The 23,164-nt window shown below is 34.3% G+C and overlaps 1 protein-coding gene across 1 annotated transcript in view; it reads right to left on the bottom strand.

The window, feature by feature from the left end:
• Positions 1 to 23,164, bottom strand: part of LOC139694759 (relaxin receptor 2-like) — a 70,589-nt gene that overhangs the window by 3,742 nt on the left and 43,683 nt on the right. The window contains exons 11-21 of the mRNA XM_071593266.1: positions 19,570 to 19,641; positions 19,413 to 19,484; positions 16,338 to 16,409; positions 13,783 to 13,854; positions 13,519 to 13,586; positions 9,489 to 9,737; positions 9,259 to 9,404; positions 9,018 to 9,165; positions 7,130 to 7,265; positions 3,907 to 4,118; positions 1,472 to 1,696 (exon numbers count right to left, since the gene is read on the bottom strand). Coding sequence (XP_071449367.1) covers positions 1,472 to 1,696; positions 3,907 to 4,118; positions 7,130 to 7,265; positions 9,018 to 9,165; positions 9,259 to 9,404; positions 9,489 to 9,737; positions 13,519 to 13,586; positions 13,783 to 13,854; positions 16,338 to 16,409; positions 19,413 to 19,484; positions 19,570 to 19,641 — 1,472 coding nt within the window. The remainder of the gene's footprint in view (positions 1 to 1,471; positions 1,697 to 3,906; positions 4,119 to 7,129; positions 7,266 to 9,017; positions 9,166 to 9,258; positions 9,405 to 9,488; positions 9,738 to 13,518; positions 13,587 to 13,782; positions 13,855 to 16,337; positions 16,410 to 19,412; positions 19,485 to 19,569; positions 19,642 to 23,164) is intronic.

Below are 23,164 nucleotides of genomic sequence, written 5' to 3' on the forward strand. Positions count from 1 at the left end.
TGCGTGGTCGGAACCGGGACACTCTATAAAGTTCGACCAGACTAGAGTGCTGGCAAGAGAAAGGCGATATTTTCCGCGACTCATCAGAGAAGCGGTGGAAATAATAAAAAATCCATATAATTTCAACCGTGAGGACGGCTACACCCTGACCTCCACTTGGAAAAGGGTGATTCCCACTCGCCGTCAAGAAAGAGCCAATCAGAGAGCTCCTGGCCAGCCAGCGTCTCCTATATATAGCGGCCAAAACGCAACGCACATCACTTCGACCTGAAGACGCCTCCAGGACTGGGGGCGAAACAGTTGTCATCCGACTAACCTACGCGACGGTAATTCCCGGAAACCAGCATGGATTCATCAGATAGACGGCGCGGAAGCCTAAGGATTAATTGCTGTCCTGTGTTCTTTATCCATTTCTAGTCCCCAAAGGTGGAGACTTAAAGCTGATTTAAAACTCTTCTACAACACCCTAAACTTGACTATTGATTGCCCTGAACTGCGCTCTCTCTTCAACCTCAGGATACCAACTCGATCCACCCACACCCACTCCCTACTCCATCTGCCTATTCCTAGAATATCTCTCACCAAGCACTCACCTTTATTTTGCCTCTCCTTCCTTCTAAACTCACTCCCTCTCACTGTCGATCCTTTTAATTTATCATACAACAATTTCATTACCCAAGCTTTATCCCACCTTTCATTAAATTAAATTTTTCCCCGGTCCATGCTTGGTTCTCATTGTTATTGTTATGCTGTTATTGTCTTTTGTCCTCTTTCATGCTTGTTATATTTTTCATTGTAAATTGGTGCTACTGCTGCATGTGAATGTTTTAAAATAAATGAATTAATAAGGTGGGTACCAAAACACTGCTGCTAAAACCAATAAGAAAATTCTAGATTTTTGTTGTGAACTCTTTGACCACCCACCGTACAGTCCTGACCTTGCGCCTAGCGACTACACCCTTTTCTTGCACTAGAAACAGTGGCTCAGTGGACAACACTTCGAAACCGAAGAGGAACTCAAGAACGGTGTTGGCAATTGGTTCAAATCTCAGGTGGCGAGCTTCTATGCAGAGGGGTTAAAGAACCTGGTGCAGCAGTACGAAAATTGCTTAGAAGTGAATGGCTATTATGTAGAGAAGTGAAGTAGGTTTGTAGCTAACTAAAATTTCAAATAAAATGTGTTTCGTAAGAGTATATTTTTTCCTGCAACCAAACGGCACTTAATCTATGAGCTTGCCTTGTATTTAGTACCTCAAATGCAAACTCTTAGCATTATAACCTTAGAGCCCATAAGTAACCCTTTGGAAAATCTTACAGGAATATCCAAATGCTAACTCACATGAAATAGGCCAAGTAAAATAGCAATACCACATTTCTAACTTCCAACTATAACATTTTTATATAAATAGTAATCAAATGTGATAGTTGAAGGATATACAAATGTTAATGTCAGGATGTCTCACAAAATTACCTGGAATAATATCCACTGCAAATGGCTTCATCTGAAACTTAAATAAGTTTGATTTTTCTTTTCTTGACTGTAATTGACTTGCCATGATTATTCTCCTTATTGAATAAAGTGCAAGTCTCTTGAATGACCTCAATTGGAATGAGGGTGTTGTAAATGTATAAATCAAAGGGTTGAATGCAGAGTTGATTGGCAACACAAATACAACCAACCATCCATATACATCAGCTGAAATTTTAATAAAGAAATACAATTTAAACTAAGTTAAAGTCAAACTAAAATGAACATATATAGAAACTATTTTTCTTAATTATTGAGATTCATTTTAATGCTATCTCACATGGAGCCAGTTATCTGTTACATGAAGAATTTTATATCCAGCATATAACTATATATTTTTAAAAGATTACATGTTAAAAGTAGTTTAGTTCCTGGATTTATTTTTAATTAGTAAAGAGGGAACAAAATCTAAAAATTCTTCATTCTATGGTATTAGTATTGCATAATTTAAAATATATTACAGCATAACCCCCATATCTGCAGACTTGGTTTAGTTTTCCATGGTTCACTCAGCTTGGAAATATTAAATGTCCCTGTATCATGACTCTTTTCATTTTGTTCTTAGGAGCCACTAAGGGTGCATCCAGTAAGCCTCTAATATTCTTACTCCTATTATTATGTCCCATGTTATTCAGGTGCTCTTGTCAAAAATACCATTTGTTTTCTTTAAATTACTACAAAAAACAATGATAATGATAGCAGCATTCTAAGCCTAAGAGAAGCAGTGATGTACCCATGCCAATGAGCAAGAATATTTTTTCACTTGAACTAAAAGAAAAAAGATTACTGAAGTCGCTAATAGTTGCAGTAAGATAGGAACTTCCATCCACGAGGTTGCAAAGAATGAAAAAAGTTTTAATAGATGAATCAATAAAAATATAGCAATATTCATTTTAGATGTTTCCAAAAATTTCTAATATCTTGTGACTAAAAATATTTTCACGGCATGGCACCAAAGAATGTGACAACAATGGAAACTCTAAACACAATATTATTCACAGGCCATACCACAAATGGAAAGAGGTTCATCAGAAAGGAAACAATTTGATTTTCCTTGCATTTGTATTCAGTGCCCGTATTGTTGGTAGTGTAGTCCATATGTCACACTTTCAATCTACCCTCATGCAAATAAATTTTAAGAACTTCTATAAATTTTACTTTAAAAAATACAGTGGAACCTTGCTTAATGAGCACCAAGAATAACAAGTTATTCACATGACGAAAAACTACTTTTAAAAAAGACTTTCTTTACATGAGCAATGTTTCTTATGACAAGGTACCATGAGAGGGGAAGTCCAGGATTGATTGCACGCCTGCTGCTTCAATCTCTGCTGAACAATCTTCACGTTAGCATCTTAGTGTCACTACTGATCACACATTTTTCCAAACTTGTGTTCAAACATATTATTTGTAATTTCTTTCGGTTAAGTTTAATAATATTTTGTGCATAGTTTAAAAAATGTCCCCAATGAAAAAGCTGCAAGAGGACAGCATAAGAATAAAAATAACCTTAAAAATTAAACAAAATCATTGGCAAGCAAAACTTGGGAGGTGGGAATGTGGCATACATATGCTAGCAGCAATATATACATATTATTTAATTATATTTAAATATTATAATATAAATATTATATAACTTTATTTGAATGAAACTAATACATACATTTTCATGAATATGTTTTCCACTATATGTGTGCTATATTATATTTAAGAGAGAATAATTTTCATATTTGAGCAGTATATTTAATGTATGCAGGAAATTTGAAAAGTTTTCATTGCGAGAGTTCTGGAATAAAGACTTATAAGAAGGAAAGAGAGATAATTGTAAATTCAGGATTCTGAGCAAAGAGATAATCGAAATGTTGGTCAGAACATTATTAATTTGTTGTGGTGTCTGACTTGCATGGCAGACAAAATACCACTATAAAATAGAATTCAAGGGAAGGAAGTAAAGTAAGAAAGACTGGAGAGGCAAAAGGAAACTTGGCTATACCAGATTTAAGGAAGCTGATGATCTATTGGAAAATACTTGTGTGATCAGTTGTCAAGAAAATTCAGTTGGCTGGGATCAAACGAGAGCACATGAAGCCTCGTACTGCAGTTTAATCCTTGGTATTGACTGAGTGTTTTGGCTGAATTATACTATTTTATGTAGGGTAAAAGGTAGAGCAATACCAATAATGTTAACCTAAGGGCATCCTTCATTATGAGTAAGATGACATAAAAATATCTCCTCTCATCTAATTCCTAAGGGGTGAGAATTAATTCAACTGTTGAAGATGTTTAGAAGTATTCATGAAAGAAGGAAAATATATAAATGAATGGTAAGCAAAATATTTGAATAATGTCCATTAGGAATGGATCTCATTATGACTCACCAGATATTTGTCCCCCAAGGAGGGAAAAGACTTTGAGCGCAGCCACTGGCGCCCAGCACAATGAATCTGTGAGCACTATGAGCAGGAAGCGCAAGGCCAAATGCAGGTCAGCATGAGTTTTATGATTAAATGGCTCAGAGATGGAAACAAGGTGGCGTGTGCGTATGATGCTGATCAGCATGCCTCCATAAGATATTGCAATCATGACCATTCTAAAAGTTGCAGAAATTTAAAGAATCAAAATATTATAAAATAAATTCTAAAGAATGAATTGATGTAATATTAACACATGCTCCTTATTTCATTTATCAATAGGGTTGCAGAGAAATGGTAGATACAATCTTATTAAATTCAAGCAGAAGGGAAAAAATTTGTCTGACAGCTTTAAAATTAAGGCAACCTTCCAGGCAAAGAGTCAAAATTTCCACTTGCAGTGTTTCTCCAGGAGTAAGTTTTGTTCGCAGTATATGCTTGAATATAACTCCTCTCATTTAGCTTTCATAATTCTTTTTTAGTATGGAATAGACTTTGGCAATTGGAGTGAGCTAAAGCCATAGTTATCAACTTGAAGATTGGTTTGATAGGCGAGATTAGAGCTGACTTAGTACTAGGCACAATGACATGTGAAATGCACACATCAGGGTAGAGGGTGACTTTTTCCGTGCCACCTTTGGTTTCATAGGAATATCTAGTAACCAGTAACTCACACGACTCAGATGAAGCTGAGGGTGCCCAAAGGCATCCTCAGGAATCAAACCCTGACCCTCCAGCTAGTAATCCAAAGGGTACCCACTGAACCACTACATTCCCAGGAATAGGTTAACATAGTTCATATTTTAAAATTGTAAGGACTGATGAATGGTCATGAAGCGGAAAGTGGTCATTTTTGAGATTCTAATTGTACAGCAATCTTTAAAACAGATTCTTTTAAGCCACTGGAAGAAGATATTTGGGTAGTCAGTGACTATCATGTTTTCAACTGCACCATCCAGTGTTAGGTTGAGAAGATTAACAGTCATAATTTGTGACCTACTCATTGTGGATCATGGCCAATTTCTTTATCATTCATTAACTACACCAGACATGACTTCTTGCTAAGGTTTGCATGAAGATATTTCTTATATTCAAGAATTTCTGAAAATAATGCTTCCAGACTAATTTATTTTTGCAAAACTCTTCTATAAATTATTGTTCACATAGGTCTGTAAATGTATGAATTTTTTCAATTTTCATTACATAATGTGCATCATCATTTTTTCGAACATCTAAACATTTTTGTATAGATAACGCATGTGTTATCGATGGGAAAATACGGTATATCTTCTGGAAGACAAATTGCTGTGCCCAATCTTATCTATTGGGGAAAGCATTTTTTGTTTATCAAGATAATTTCCCCATTGAAATTCGAATTACTATAATTGTACATTAGGTAATATGCACTCCCACATTCAAAATATTATTTGCATACATTTACGTCAAGAAATCTATCCCACCTCATTATATAACTAATTATTTGCATTTTTTAGCCAGGAAGAGGTGTAGCACAACTGCTGGTAAGGATACTCTAATCCTGTATAGCATGGTCCAATTGATTGACCAGTTCTATGGATGTTGGATTTTTGCTCAATTGACAAAAAACAGTTTCCAGCCCAATTTCAATCTCACAATCTATCAAACAATATCTCTTATAACTGGAAAATAGGATATGTTCTATTTTCCACCTGGAGGGCCCGAGTTATGATATGAGATTGGGTAACAGCAAATAGATCATGTTCTAAAAATGGAAGGTGTGGAGCTATTGGCTGTTAAAGAAATAATCTCAAGGAAGAAGATCCTAAGGCCAATAAAAATAATTACGAAGAACTCCTATACCGGTATTTCGGTCACCAGGTGACCATCAATGGGGAGAAAATCAAATAGGGCACTTGAACTAGGAAGAGGAATGTGCACCAGGCACTGTCCAAAGTCAAGTGGGTGTTCAGGTCGGGGGGTGAGGTATATATACCTGGAGGGGCAAGGGGGGAGGGGTTAAGTGATGGTCCGTAGGTGGGGAAGGAGTGGGGGAAGAGTGGTGGCTATTAGGAGGGGGCTGTCTGTTTCTGAAATGACTAACAAAGTTAAAAAGTGAACTGTTGATGATGCCTGGTTCATTGTTCATAAGTTTATTCTTGTTTAAGTGTATGTGTAAGCTCTCACAGGCATCGAGTTTATAGTGTTGTATCGGTTTTAATAATGTTAAGTCGTTGGGAGTGATAGAGTGTTCTGTTTCAAAAATGTGTTTGGCGACCGCTGATCTATCGAAACGTCCGTTCTTAAAGTGTGCTATGTGTTCCTTGAATCTGATTTTGGGATTACGTTTGGTCTGTCCAATGTAGGAGAGTTGGCAGTGTGAGCAAGTAATTTCGTAAATACCTGATTTGTCTAACTGTGGTGTTATGTCTTTCGGGTTCCCTAAACACGTAAGAAGAGTGTCACGGTTCGAGTAAGTGACCTTGGTGCCAATTTGTTTAAAGACCTTATCAAGGCCTCGGGTTAATGTGGGGAAGAAAGGTAATGCGATAAATTTATTATTGTTGTCTTTCCGTTGTGGTAGAAGTGTAGTATGTTTATTGGCAAGTGCACATTCCTCTTCCTAGTTCAAGTGCCCTATTTGATTTTCTCCCCGTTGATGGTCACCTGGTGACCGAAATACCGGTAAAGGAGTTCTTCGTAATTATTTTTATTGGCCTTAGGATCTTCTTCCTTGAGATTAGATCATGTTCTATTTGCTATCACCAAATCTCCAGTCATCAGTCAGCTTCATTGCGTCCCAGTTCAAATCAAATCAAAAAAGAAATTTCATACGTTACAACAGGTTTCATACATGATGAAGAAAGTCTTTCCAGTTTGAAATGCAGACTCACAAATTTTTCAATAATATGTAACATCTTTTCGATTCCTTTGGTTGACACATTTATATCATCTTAGAACAAAGTAATAGTAAATTATGACTATATCTCTTTGGGATTTTTCATTTATATAATATATGTAAACATTTATTTCATAATAAATGGAGAGGGAAAACAGTTTTGGTTTGGCTTGTATATTAAATGCTAACAATTAATTTCCCAAAAAATTCAAGAGTCTAAGCTATTTGTCAGCAGCCAAACCTGACTGTGCAATTGTTGAGTACATTAGTATAACTTAAAATATACTCATAATGCATTAAAAAACATTTACTCACGCAGTCACATTAATGCCCACAAAGATGAATGTGGAGTATTGCCATCCCGGACGGAAAAAGTTGTCGTGAAGATGGAGAGGCAGGCAGAGGCCGTTAGTCCCGTAAAAGTGGGATGCTCCTTGGTTCCAGCTTAAAGCTAAGATTATTAAAAACAGTGTATTAGGGGAAAAATAAACTAAAATGCTATAAAGAATTGGGATATTCTTTACTTGGCATGGGAGTATAATAAGTTAAGCTGAGCGCCCAGCTGCTGAGTAGAGAGAATAACTGTCTATCCCGGGGATAAATCTAGACAAACTAAAAACTCTACCTGTTGACACATTTCTTGAGGACCCATTTAAATAGGAAACCTTTTGGCATTATGGATAGAATCTAGCCACTCAATTTTGAGTAGATACTTCCCAATACAGGATTGTTGAGAGGTGAACTTGGCCAGCATCTTCTTGGTCACAGCAGGTTTATGTTTTCTTATAAAACCTAAGGAAACACATTCTCTTATTTGGGAATTTCTCCAAGATAATCAGATAAATTTAGGCAAATCTTTATCTCATTTTCATCTCTAAATATGCATATGGTGGAAGGGCATAGTCAAAAGGAAAACTTTTCACAGTTGAAATTTTCATTGCGTATTACTTTTGAACTTGGCCTAAAATATTTCAAAGAAGGGATGCACAGTGTCATCTAATTCAATTCAATTCAATTTATTCCTTCACCATAAGCATAGAATTATGCATGGCTTTGTCAATACATGTTTTACACTTCATATCAATAAAAGACGTTATGCAAAATATCAAAACAATATGAAAAATACAGATACATACAATTTACAATTTTCTTGGGATTAACACATTCCAATTATACATTTTAAATGGTATACATTAGAAAATCATCTACACTATAGAATAATTTACATGAAAGTAGTTTTTTCACGGCACACTTGAATTTAAAGGAACTTTTGATATTTTTAATATAAGCAGGCAATTTATTGTACATAAGTATTCCCTGATGATCTATCCCTTTAATCGTTTTATTTACTCTGTGCTGACTTACATGGAATGCATTTTGGCTTCTCGTATTATGACTATGAAGGTCACAATTTTTAATAAACATGTCTTGATTTTTGTTAATAAGAGACACTGTTTCAAGAATGTACATACAAGGAAGAGGTAAGATTTCTAGTTTTTCAAAAATAGGTTTACTGGGAGCTCTATTATTAGAATTAGTTATTGTGCGAATAATCTTTTTTTGCATTTTAAATAATTTTGGAAGGAAGATAGAGGAGCCCCAAAAGGGAATACCATAATTGAGAAGTGACTGCACATAGCCAAAATATATAGTTCTCAATGCCTTAATGCAAATGATTTCCTTGAGTACACGGAATGCATAACAGATTTGTGCCAGTTTTTGAGTTAATTTATTAATATGTTCCTCCCATGAAAGATTAGAGTCAATCCAAATACCTAAAAACTTTGCTGCCTTTAGTTCTTTTATGGGGCAACCGTTAATTATTGGATTAAAATTTATTAACTTCTTCTTGAGATTGAAATTTAAATAATGTGTTTTACTAACATTTAAAGATAGCTTATTGTCAGTGAGCCAGTTCATCAAATTGTGTGTAGTTTCTGTTACCTCGTTCATTAACTGAATGGGATTATGGTTATTAAAAATTAAGTTAGTATCATCAGCAAATAGTATTGTATTGGAGAGTGGTAAATTTGCAGGTAAATCATTTATGAAGAGTAAAAATAGTAGTGGTCCAAGAATGGAGCCTTACATTTATAGCTGTTCTGCATTCCCAGTTGTAACATGATTAAGGATAAAAAAAAACACTTTTTCACAAGAGAATTTCAGGTAATATGCATAAAATACACGTAGAACAAACACTTGCCTGGAATAATGGCCAAAGTAAATCCCATGAACCAAATGGCTGCCAATGTGATATTAGCAGTTCGTCTTGCAATCCTTAAAGGACTAGTGACAGAAGCAATCACAAAAAATCTTTCCAAAGACATACATGTTAGTATCAGGACAGAAACCTAGGGAAAAATGAAGTTAAAATATTAAAAAATTTCAGTCATATTTAATTCTGAAGTTAAAACTTTCAGTAACTGGTGCAAATTTGTTTGTACCTCTGATGATGTCATGGCTAATATTCCAATGAAATAGCATGTCTTGGATGCCATCCAAGCTCTTGCCTTTTCATGAAATACTCCTCTAAATGAGATATCCTTAATGCCGATAACAATTAGGTAAAAACCCATGAGCAGGTCTGAAGCTGTTGAAAGATGAAGTTCACACAATTTTATTTCCCATATTAAGAACTTACAATATCAACAAAATTGCCAGCATACTTGCTCACCTGCCAGATTTCGAATGAAGAGGCTGGGTGTATTATTTTGATTTTCATCAGGTTGTGAATGCCTTGCTATCATGCGAAAAGTTGGAAAAGAATCGGATAACAGGTGTTGGGGTTTGCTGGCAGAGATGAAGAGAAGGTATTGGCGCCCAAACAAAACAATTATGTTTCCGATGCAAGTGAAGGATGCCACCAGCCAAAGAGAAACTTGAAGTACTGGTTGGACCAGAAGATGCTCTCCTGAGGACACACCTATTAATGGAATTGGTAGCTGAGGTGTTTTAACAGCAGCAGTCAGTATTGAGATAACATTTCCAGTACAAAAATCATGTCCCACATCTATACCAATGTAAATTAATCAAGAAACCATCGTAATACTTTAAGAAAATAATTAATGCTACAATAATGATATGGAGGGTTATCCTTGGGCCTCTGCTGTTTCTACATAAATGATTTACCAAAAACAGTACTTTGAATCAAAACATTGTATTGTATGCAGATAACCTTAGCAATATGCCATAAATATCCTCAGAAGTTACAAATGAAGCTTCACTTCTTATTGAAGTATCTGGAAAACTGGGGCAGAATGGAAAAACCATGTCTTAATACACAATAAACCAATCTCATACAATTCCATAAAAACAGAAGTGCCTCATTTAGACTTTCACCTAAATGGGAAAATTATTGAAAGAGTTTTATAAAAAGAGTACAGTTTTCTGGACTATTGATATTTGCATTCTGAAATTGACAGATACATATTAATTATATCTCAAACTTGCAAAATGTGATTTTATTTTGAGAAATTTGGTCAACAATGTTGACTTAGAATTGTAGAAAATGGTATATTTTGATATCTTTCAGTCATATTTAACGTATGGCATAATTTTCTAGGGATCATTTTCTAGGTTAAAAAAAGTATTTGATACACAAAAGATAGGTATTAGATACATAGCAAAAATGCCTGCAATCCTGTAAACTATACTATAAAGAGTTGAAAATCTTAACCCTTCATCTTTGTGCATTTTCCACTTGTGCCTGTATAGTATGGATAACAGGAATAAACTCATTACTCATGCTCAAATGCATAAGCATAACACTCTAAAAATCATGTCCACACAAGAGGATGCTCACATGATTGGTTGTGTGCATATATTTTGTCACTCAACAGCAATATACATTAAGGGTCCCTTCCATGTAGCAATTAAAGTCTACAAACATTTGCCATCTGGCATAAAAAATCCTTCAACTAGGAAATTATTTTTTTTGTTCAGCATATACTGTTACGGCAGGGCTTTCAGAAGAATATAGAACTTTCTGGAAGTCTTTTTGACTTAGCAATTTGATACATATTATACTCCATTTTCTTCCTCCATTATGCCATGCTTGCATATGGCCAGTTCAACATTTTATTCTTATCAAACAAGTAGATTAATAAATATTATTATTATAAATAAAATAGTTAATTCAAAGTTATTATTTCACAAGGGTTATTTTTGTTAAATGTCTATTTAAAATTACTTCTACAGTTGAGCCATTAATTAATTTCTGGAAGAAGAAAATATAAAGTTTGCAAAGAATCTATAAATCTCTGAAAAGTAAATAAGTAGGCTTTTCAAATGTTATGCATGCAAATAAAATATTTACTTTTGTTTATCACAAAAACGACAATGATAAAAAACAATTGTTGAAAGAAAAATTAAGGAATGGTTTACACTAATGTACACACACTATTTTGCTCCATATGGAGTAACAGTTTGCATAAATTACTGAATTAATAAAAGTCTAAGTATGAAGCAGAGAAATTATGTTGAAACATTATATAAATTCAGTGAATCTCATCAGAGACAATGAGTGCAGCAGAAGACTGGCTGGTTAAATCAGGTAAAATACAGAAGTTTCTTGCATTACAATGAGCTCAAAGTACAATGGATTCACTCTATATTCCACATGTGAATAAGGTTGTGGTTCATTTCACAACTGAAAACTCACATGCAGTGGTGTGAAAAATTACCTATTAAAAGTCTTTCATGCAAAAGGAAGAAAATTTTGCTCCTCCACAAAATTACTGCTATTCACAAACAGTCTCAATAGAGCATTTTATCTTCTGGAAGATTTTTACAATTTTGTTCTAGCTTGTAGACATGAGTGGAATAAGACTGACATAATTATGAAGGGTTGAGGAAGGTGAATATAGGGTGAGGGAAGGGCTTGGGAGGTGTGGGCCGTGGCAGGAAGTGTAGGCTGGTGATGGGAAAATGTCTGGTGCATTAATTCATGCTAATAAGGGTTTGGGGGAAAAGATATTAGAGAGAGGAGAGTAATAGCAATGGATTTCTTTCTTTCACCTAGTGGAAACTGGGTGAGATTAGACCTTAGAAGATATCTAGGTAAGATGACTTCACCAAGCACTTACACAACTGTATAATTGCTATAAGTTGGAATTTATTAACTCCTTCAGTCGGTATAGGCATTTAAATGCTTGAGCCCTACTCGAGGTATTTCATTTTTCTAAAATCTCTCCCTGTTGTAGCATTGTTGAAAATAATTTATATCTTTATAAATATTTATTCTAAAATTTAAAAAAAAATAACTTATGTTAAATTGCTTATTCTATTTAGTAAAGATTTTACTTACATTATATTATAAATATTCACTCCTTAATTTGCCTTTAAGTTTCAAACCTCCATTCTAAAAGTTCAGTTGTGTGCCATATAATTTGAAACAATCCTCTAAATATAGGCCTGCATTGCAATCAGGGCACCAGCACACTGTATACCTTGTTTTACCTTGTGCGGATCACAACTTACATCTTCTTTGAGGCCTAGGCCTCTTCCCAGTCAGCCATATCTTTTCATCGAAGTGCCTCTCAACCAAAACTCCTCACTTGAGCTAGCACTATCACATCCAATACTCACTTATTTTTCTCCATCCAGGTGTTCAACTAAATTCTCTCTATTATCTTCACTAAAAAAAAAAAGCTTATCCTTCTTGGAATCCATTAATGGGGTAATATAGGAGGCTTTTTTACTTCTCTTTCCCAAGAAAGAAATCTAACAACTGACACCATAGATGGTGGTGAGGCCTTTTGCCCTCACAACTGTTATGATGGAACAAAAAAAAAGAATGATACACAAATGGTTCCAGAGAAATTAGATACGGAGATCATATCAAGCAAATAAAGACAAATAGAACCTGAAGACAAAGTATAAATGTAAAGAACTCGCTTATCTAATAAGGACAGGCTTGTTAGATTTATTTTCCTATAATAGTGCCTTTTCATGTAGTCAAATCAGAAAGATTAAGAAGACTTATTATCTAAGAGGCCAAGGACAACCATAGATATTAAAAAAATTCAATGCTACTGCAGAAAAAGAGTGGAGTGGGGCATACAGTGTAATGTCTATGTCGATAAGACCTGCCGACTGAAATTTATCACATACTGAGAACTGCACTGAGGGATTAAGACTCATAAAGCTGGTCACTATTCATGTTGATACCTAATATTTCATTTTTAGTGTGTTTCAAGATAAATGTTGCCTTGAGTCAGGAAATTTGTGGGTGGTTGGAGGGGAGGATGACTGCTATGAAAAACCAACATGTCAGTCCCCAGGGACCAATAGGTGAAGACAATGACTCTATGGGAGTCTAAGGTAAATTTTGCTTTGCTTAGTGGGATAGCTGGTTTGCCATCAAGAACACAGTAAGCATAATATAAATTACTATGGGGATATTTCCCCCCACAATTTTAGATTAAGTGTGGTCTACAATCAGTCCAATTTATTGAATATTTATTTTTAGAACTTAATGGGTTGTCCAAAATAAATTAAAGTTAATCAACATACTCTTGAGTCCACTGTATGGTATTTTCTCCACAAGTTCCTATGGAATGGATTAGCACCATACAGATATCACCCACTATTTTTGATCACCTATTATAAATTTATAATATTGCTTAAAGCAAATATAAAACACAACTAGTCATATCATCATTATTGCCTAAGTATTAATAAAAACATTTTGCAGCGCAACTTACCATCTGTATTTGGCTTGCACTTTGGAACATGAGGTGTAAAAGTGCAGTAGTAGAAGCTTTTGAAGTACCTTTGAAAACAGATAAAATTTATACATAAATACCAAGTAATATTAATTTTATTAATTATAGCCACATTTGCTTATTCCCAAGTAGGTTAACTTTTGATAATCCTAAAAACAAAAATTGATTTTGGGATGCAAAAAATTTCAAGTGAGTATTGAAAGTGAGATACACCTAAAGAGCAATAATTTGGTATGTACTCACACAAACTCCAACTTCCTGAGGTGGGAAAAAATGGCTGAATCTAGATTTTTTAATTCAGCTGACTCTAAATCCCTAGAGAAAAGAAAGTTTAGAATGCAATAACATTTATCCACAAACAAACTAAAAACCATATTGGTATTTATTAAAATTAGTTAATTTACATTCACTATCTGAAAAGGGCTATTACAGAAACCTGTCATATTTCATTTGTCATCAAATACCAGGGCAGAGATGTTTAACCATCAAGCAACATAGACAGTCACTAATATGAAAACATATAGAGTATAAATGTAATTTTTCAATTCCAGGGATGTGATAAACAGGAATAAAATACTTGGCATACTAAGTAAATGAAAATAAATATGTGCTTGTAAAAAGCAAATCTTTATCCTCCATCAATTCAGTTACATCAGCAGGCAAGCATCTCATTCTTATTTTCAGTAACCAAATATAAAAAAAAACCTTAATTGAGGATGAAGCAACCTTTTGTAGCTAAACCAAAAGAAGCTAATTATCACAAATGCACATTCCAACATATTTAATAAATGCAATAAACATTTAAGGAGATTAAATAGGTATTTAAAATAAATAATTTAATTTTTTTTTAAAGTCAACATCATCAGTATTTCAATTATGAGATTGGTTTACTGCAGCCCTCCATTCTTCTCTATCTAGTGTGAATCTCTCACCGCCAAATAGCGTCTCTTTTTTATGTCCTTCTTGACTTTGTAAACTGTATTGTGTCCTTGTCTTGCCTGTGGGATCTCTCCTATTATGCTTCTGACTAATCCATTGCACCTCAAAGTGTATCCAATCCATCTGTTTCTCTATGCTGTTAAGCTCTCCATTTAGACCTTTCTTCTACTCCACTACATATGTACTCACTCATTTCTCACTTTGTCTGTCCATTTCATCATCAAAACTCTGAGTTTCAAAGGCATCCATTTCTTGCTGGTCCCCTTTTGCAATGCTCCACATCTGTAGAGTGCCATGCTCAATATGGACATTATGATCAGTTATATTCTCTTTTGCAACCCCAGGTTCTTTGAATTTAGTACTTGCCTCTTCTTCATTATAACCATTTTAGATTGAACTATTCTACCCTTGATGTCAGAGGAATATCTTCCATTCCAAGTTGTGTCACTGCCCAAACAGATGAGGAATTCCACTTGCTATGGCTTCACTCCTTGAATTGAGATATCTGTCTGCAGCATGTCTTTTCCATGTACAAGGATTTTAGCTTTCATCTTGTTAGCTCTGATGTTATCTTTCTAAAGTACCAAGTACTTTAGAAAGATAACAAAGTACATGATTATTTCTTCATCTATGTTATCAATTCAATCAACCTTGTTGTCCTTCAGATTTTTCAAAGTTCTGTTGAATTTTCTTCTCTGTATTTCCAGGTTCATTTTCTTTTCTCTATTAAGAATTTTTCTTTAGCTATGTCACTTTCAATTGATTAAATATGTAAGCACATTGCCACATGAAATTCATGCATTATGATTGGGAAAAACGGCTAAGAAACATGCAAATTTAATTCAGTTAAATAAGTACAAAGTGACTCAATAAAATTTCAATTGAAAAGCTAAAGTAAAAGAATATCACAATTAAAATAAATGACAAATTGCCCATTTAAAGTATCATTGCTAATATTTTGGAAGCTGATTTACCAAGGACAAATATTTTAAACCCATGGATGTAGAACTAAAACACAAAAATTCACAAAATTGCAACATTTTAAAATCATTATTATGACATAATGATCAATTTAAATCTACTTGAAACTGACCACTGCTTTTTAATATGATTTTTGACTATCTATTAGTTTTAGTATCCCATGATGGGGTGCTTCCCCAACTTCTTTCATATTGCATTTTTACTTGCATGAAGTCACTCTGGATACAAACCAATTAACAAAAAAATTAACCAGGTCAAAACAACCAAGAATTACTACCAAGCACCAGAGGATAGCTTCTTAAGACTATAATTCAAGTCACAGTCCTAAAACAATATACTTAAATGTAAAAGGGAATATATTAGATGAAATAATCAGGAAAATGTGAGATTGAGGAGTGGTGGCAGAGATTTCATGTCGCGAGAAGGCTCATTAGTATTTAGCTTTGAGCAATGAACCCCAGAAAGTCCTGATTTTTTGGCTAAGGGTGAGGGAACTATCCATAGGTAAACTATTCCTATATTTTATAGAGCACAGATAAATGAAAAAACAGCATAATGCAATTTTTCATGCTGTAGCAGTCACATTAACTCATGAATTAATTCACATCCTTGTGTCAAAATATGCTCCCCTGTTTTTTTGTGAAAATAGTGAGAAAAAGTGAATTTTATTAAGGATATAAAATGTTTCTGTGAAGCCAAACCTGATTGGTGACCTAGTGTGTGTTCCCTACGCATCTTCCTCTTACGCATAACTTTGTTCAACCACCCCACTTTCAATAAACCTGGTGTCAATCAAGTTTACGGTCTCAGCTAGTTTGTTTTCCATTGATTCATGACCACAGGTACATTAATTTTAAATGTTCACAAAAGATACTTACAATGATGATAAACTCCATAATCCACCCAAAATATCGGTACTGATTTCAAGATTTTCATTATTTCCCATAGAACTGTAAAGCAAGAATATAATTAGGTATCAGACAAATATGTAGTCTAAAGCATTGTAAACTTTCTCACAGCATTTTTTCTAGTGTAATCTAATGTCGATACTAAGCATGTTAGCATTTCAGCACTACTGACCCCATACTAGTTTTAGGTATCCCAACTGGAATTTGCATTTAATTCATATGTACCTATTTTTTTATTATTTGGAATTGACCTGTACTTCAATATTACTTCAGAATGCCTGCCTACATTGGGGAAAATGTGGGTTGAATTTCTTCAAAAACAAAACCACTTTTGTCCAATATTTGCAAAATGAAAGACTTATCCTTGGATTTGAGGGATAAGAGAGGCTATTGTAACCATATCCTAATGCACGAGCAAACTTCAAAGCTAAAGAATATGCATAGATCAAAACCACACTTTCCACCAATGAAAATTGAATTCCATAACAGATTCACCAATTTCAAGGAGCTGAAAATCCAAACTAATTTTTTTCAGTTTATTGCTATCTTCATTCTTCTTTCTTTATTAACTTTTGAACTGAGTTGATGTTAAATGTTACAATCTTTATTTTATCTTGTATTCATTGGTAGTGTTTTAAGTACCAATAGACTGAATCTAAATGTAGCCTAATAAAATAATAAATACTCTCTGACTCCAATTTATATTGTGCACCAACTTTTCACTAAATATTTAACCCAACATGACTCATTTTTGCTTTTTTAATCTTTAGATTCAATTGATAAACTATTATAACAATGGAGTCTAGCAGAAATTCATTAACTTGCTTTCCTAACACATTTGCACTTTAGGATATAGCAATTCTCATTTTTTAAATTGCTTCACTCCATTGTTCATTCATGTATTGACACCTGTTTTAGAGTCAAATAACAGTTCAATGAATTCAAATACATTATTGAATGACTTTTTTTAAACAAGTAATTTCTTCTTATTAACACCTTCCTAATTAGCCATTTATACCTATTTCTGTTGCCATATGATTCAGTGAAAACACATTTAATATTGTGCCTCAATAGTGGCATAACATGTATTGCACCAACAGCATTTGGGCTACTTTCAAAATAATTGTTTTTATTCAAATTTTAATGAGAGATAATTTGCCACTGATGAATACCAGATTACTATTCACAAGTCATGATTCTCAGTTTAGAATTTTATGCTCCAAAACAATGAGAAAGTTTTCTATGGCTCATATGTACTTGATTTATAAGGTATGGATGGTATGATTCTACCAATTGGCTATGTTCACAGGAGGATTGTACATTATAGCACCTGGCAAAGCAAAAGTATAGGGTAAACTACTAAAGTTATTTATCTGCTTGCACTTGGGATAAATGGCTCTTTGGGAGAGTTAATTCTCAGACATCTTAATAATGTCCACATGGACATGTAATAACATATGCCATTTAAGTCTGTAAAGGTTATCATTAATTTTGTTTAGAAATTTTCCTAATTTTTTAAATTAATTTATTAGACAATATCTGAATATATGAGTCATGTAACTACACTCAAAGTTTGGATCTTCATGCCTATCACTGCTTCATTTTTAGTGAGAAAACAATTAACCCAGCCTCATATAAGACAGCTCTGCAAACAGTTATTTGAATTTACTTAAAAATAAGTAAATCTTCCATTTGTTTAAAAAACAGGCATATTGTGTGATCATATTCATGATCCAATTTCTTCAGGCATCCAAAATTACCCAAACAATTACTTGCTCCACCGAGAGGCTCCCCTATAACCAACTACACATTAATAGATGAACTTACAGCTGCTATAAAATCTAGGCACGTGAATGACACTTTTCCACATAAATCTCTTGAAAACTGTTATAATCTGTGTATGTGCTTTTAAATTCCTTAACAAAAAAATTTTATGACTTTGACAGGTTAACTTTAAGCCTTATGTAACCATAGGTTATTTAAAGGAGTATCTTACAGCTTTAAGATACTCATCATCACAAATTAACCCTTTTGCTTATGTTCAATTGCAATCGTGGACTATGCATTGATATTGCTTTATTCTAAGTAAGAAAACAATGGATAATAACAGAAGGGGAATGAATAGTTTTGGGTAATGCGACAAGAGGGAGGGAGTGGTGATGGGGAGAGATTAAAATAGAGGAGGCCTAGTGGGTTCATTGGATTGCCAGCTGGCCCAACCCTTGGGGCCCTTCTAGAAATCTTCTTCTTCTGACACCTCCCTGTCACTGATCTTCATTGCATGGAAATCCTCTCAATCACCTGATTCCCTACAGATTCCTTTCCTCTAAAGTGGCTAAAATAATATGTGATGAACCCACTGGTAAAATTTAATCAGTTTTTGCATATTTTCTTAAAATCTAAATGGCCAATTAATTAGCCAATAGTTACAACAATATCAAATAAAGCTGATACCAAGAATTATTGGAATGGTTAGTATAGCCTGATCACTCTAGCCTCCAAAGTATCAGCCTAATAAGTTGCATCATGTTATGAGAAATTTAAAATGAGACAACAAAATTACTTTACTTTGATGTGCCAGAATATTTATAGTTTTGGTCATTATATTTGTAGAAATATGGTAAGAAAAGGGGCCAATATTGGAATTCCTGTCTTCGTAGATTCAGTCATGCATGCCTTTTAGCAAGTTATATTTAAACGCCCAACAAATTATGAATGTAATCCCAATTTAAGAAACATTTAATTTTGCTCTAAGGCAAATAGTAATTAGTCTTCACATAAATTATAATGAATCTTAGTCTTATAGTCATTGACACATGAACATTATCAGTACTATGTTATTGAGAGTACATAAACTGATTTTTCAGAGGAATATATAGATTTTCCCATGCAAATATTTGGTAGATTTATACATAATGGTGTAAAATAATTGCTTACAGACTCTATGGACAATTGGGTACATTTATATAGAAGGTGAATAATTCTGTAGTAATTGAGGATTAACTCAAAATTATCATTTTGAGGAAAGTTCTGCTTGGATCTTACAGTTTTGAGAGATTGTGCAGTCCAGAGAAGACACCCATAGGCATAGTAGTAAGATGATTGTGACTCAGGTCTCTAAAAATGTACAGAGAATGAGACAAATTTAGGAGCCAAGTTGATGAAGTATTCATTATTTTTTCACTTCAATGGAAATACTTACAGCTCAGTGAGCAATGCATTACCACTAAATGCATTCTCATGAATAAATTGAATCTTGTTAAATTTAAGGTCCCTGAAACAGAGAGCAAATATTTAGAAAAATAATTAAGAAAAAGGTGTAGTGGAAATAAAAGAGGTTTGCATAGTAGGTCTTTTCAATGAGTGTGAATACTAAGTAGGTACCAACTTCTAACAAAAAACCAGCAGAATTGCAACAGGCTGAGTAGGCTACAATAAATAACAATGATTTCCCCAAATATCAATTATTCTTCAATCATGGTCCCAAAATGTTACATCCATCTAAATTTATTCACTTTTTGATTCTCTCTTCCCTCTCCGACAGACCACAAACTTGATGTGGTGAATGGGCTTGTTCTGATGCCCCACACGGCTGTGCTGGATCACCTAGATGGGGGTAGGTCAACAGGTAGGAGCCAGGAGAAAGATGATTGGAGGAGTCATGTATTTTATGTATATTACCTTAACTTCTCTTGTTAAAATCCTTTTTTATCCTTAATCATATTACAACTAGAAATGCAGAACAGCTGGAGGTTCAGACAATGCACAAGTAAATTGCACCCAGAGAGTGAGTCTCTTAAAGAAGACAGGAAAAATTATAATACTCTTCTCTTGGTACTGAATAATAATGTAAATTATTGGTTTGACCACAAAGCCAAATTGACAGCATCAGAACAGAAGACGCAGTGTAAGACCAAACCAGTCAGAATTGGAATGTTAGAACGATGTTTGGGACAAGGAAATTAGAAAATATTAACCAGGAAATAGAAAAAAGGAAATCAGAAATTTAGTGGTTGTGTGAGGTGAGACAATAATGGGGATTCCTGGAGCAATACTTATGCATATAGAGTAATAAAGCTGAGTGGAGGAGAGACAGCAAATGATTACACCCAGGAAATATTCTAGAGAGATGGCAGTAATGCATAATGGATCTATAACATAGTGATATTAAGCCACTAAGTTTAGACAGAGAGACAATATGGCATATAAATGAGAAAGCTTGGTTCCAAGCACACTAGATTGCAAGTGAGAAAGGGACATACAAATTAAGCCATTAGGATCAATAATATCCCACAGAACTATTTAGTCTGAAAAAACATGGAAGAAAGGGTTTTAATAGGTTTATATGTGATGGGGAGACTTTGGCTTCACATGCACAGCTCTACAAATTGAAACTGTGTAGGGAAAATATTTCCTTAAATGCTATGAATCAGCTTTTTGATTTAGTGCTTTCTTATATTGTCAGGTTATATTTCTGGCAGATCAGCTTTCTCCTCTGTAATGGTTACTGTACCATTGTATATATAGCACAGTTGCAACTCATATATTCTAGAGACTAATGTACAAAACTTCGGTTGACATTCATGTCTGCTCAGGTGAGGCAAGAGAAAATGATATTTGAGTTAGTTTGTTCATAACCAGGTCATAAAGAAGTTAAAATCTAATACTCACAAGTGGGATACGATGGCTTTTAATGAAAAACACTGAAAATTGCAGGGTGGCTTGGCCCTCGTCTAGTCTCAATCAGAGAAATACAATAGGAATAACCATATAAGGTATGGTACTGTAAATTATTGTAAGATCACTCGGCCTTAAAACCACCTTTCCTCACACAATAGCTCAACTACATGTTTTTCTTCCCAAGCACTTGAGTAGCTAGCTCCTCAAATGCAATGCATAATGTTTGACCTATTTTGATATCTAGAGTTTTGGTATCTATTGTGTCTCCAACTTAGCCTAATATTTGATTACTGCCACTCCACTGTCCTCAATTGGCTGCATCATGTGATGTGTCATCTTTTTTGTTAAATGACATCAGTGCCAATCGTGCAGCTTTTAGTGATTTTAGTCTTCAATAACCCTGAAAATCAGAAAACCAGGCACAAGACAAACAAGTTCTTAAAAACTACATTGTTTGATTGCTTAACTATGGTCAAATCTTCAGTAAATGAACCCGTTTACTAAAACACCTCTGGTAAATGAATGACCCATGGTGGTCCAACCAAAATTGTATTGAAAAGCACATTTGCATTTTGACTTCTTTAATACAAATTTCTGTGCTAAGAAATCTTTTGAGCACCGAAGTCAAGGAACTGCTTTGCTCATTTATGATGACCTGCTAACTAAGAAAGTTTTTAGCAGGTCATGTATTTTCAAAGAAACATGTTTCAACTACTGTATTGATACATTAAATCCTTTAAAATTGGTGGCATTTGCTGGAAAATAATTCCAGTGCCCTGAACACCATGGTAGATTCTCTACTTCTTGGTTCTGAACACTTGTAAGGCTGCTAAAAAGAAAAACCTCTAAGGCTTAAAATTCTACCTTTTAGGATCAAAAATCAACAGACTACCAGAACTTTTTCAAGGAAACTGGGCACAAATGCCCTGGACCTTTTATCAATTGTTAGCCCCTCTCACAGCATGTCATGGTCAGTCCATGGTCAACGAATTGTTTGTACAGCGGTTTTGCTAAAGAACTTGTTACTTACTACAAAAATAGAGACTCTTGATTGTGCTATTAATTCATGATTGTTAAATCAATAGTTACCATTATTATCAATGTAGGTATCGTATGGATGGCTTACACAATAGCAATGGCAAGTAATGTGCACTCTAATAAAAGTTATAGCTTAATTCTCATTGGATTACTTGCAGTTCCCACAGCTCACAATTGTCCAGACGAATCACTAACCAGTATTTATTTATCTCCCAGGGCTGATACTCACTGTCATCAGTCACAAATTCCATGTCAATTAAGTCTCATTTATTGTTTCCAATTAATTATTTATCATAAATTTACACACAATTACTACGAATGATCATCCAGCATCTGCTTCTTTCCTCTGAAAAGCAGTTCATCAGAGAGGAAAATGATGATGGAGAGCAGGTCCTCCAGTTGGATAGACGGTGGCATATGGTCTGTTTGAGATTGCCTTTCACAGGTCTTCTCATTTTTAAAATTGCTTCACTCCATTGTTCATTCATGTATTGACACCTGTTTTAGAGTCAAATAACAGTTGAATGTATGAAGGCTCTATTTTAATTGCAACAAAAAGTGAGCACTTTTACTAATTCTTGGATCCTTTCATTTCTTCACAGGTAACTGATGATAGGTGTCATTTTCAATGAAGCTAAGTGGCAGTGTATTGTGCATCAAATACCCTGTAAATTACTGTTCATTGTGATTTTGCAATTTGTTACGAAAGTGCCCATTTTAGGTAGGAATTTCATGTTATTTCTTCTTCAAACATGGTGACTAAACTTATGGAAATTAAATTGAAGATACAGGGAAAGGGACATATCCAATACATCTTTTGCAGCATCCCTGGTGTCCAGTGTGGCCTGTTAATTGGAATGGAGCCCTATTTCGTGAGGGCTAGGAAAACTAGGCAGCATAATGAAATGCAGAGGAGGGGAGAATTTTTAGCCATCCATGGTTTATTTATATTTACTCATGTCAAAAGTAGGAAATTATAAAACAAATAGAAAAGGTTCAATAGATTCACTTCACAGTTTAAGTTTTAAAATATTATTGGAGTGATTGAGTTTTGTAGATGTAGGAGATATTTGCTCAAT

The sequence above is a fragment of the Hetaerina americana genome, unplaced genomic scaffold, assembly GCF_022747635.1.
Source record: "Hetaerina americana unplaced genomic scaffold, ioHetAmer1.1.p SCAF_54, whole genome shotgun sequence".
Lineage (NCBI taxonomy): Eukaryota > Metazoa > Arthropoda > Insecta > Odonata > Calopterygidae > Hetaerina > Hetaerina americana.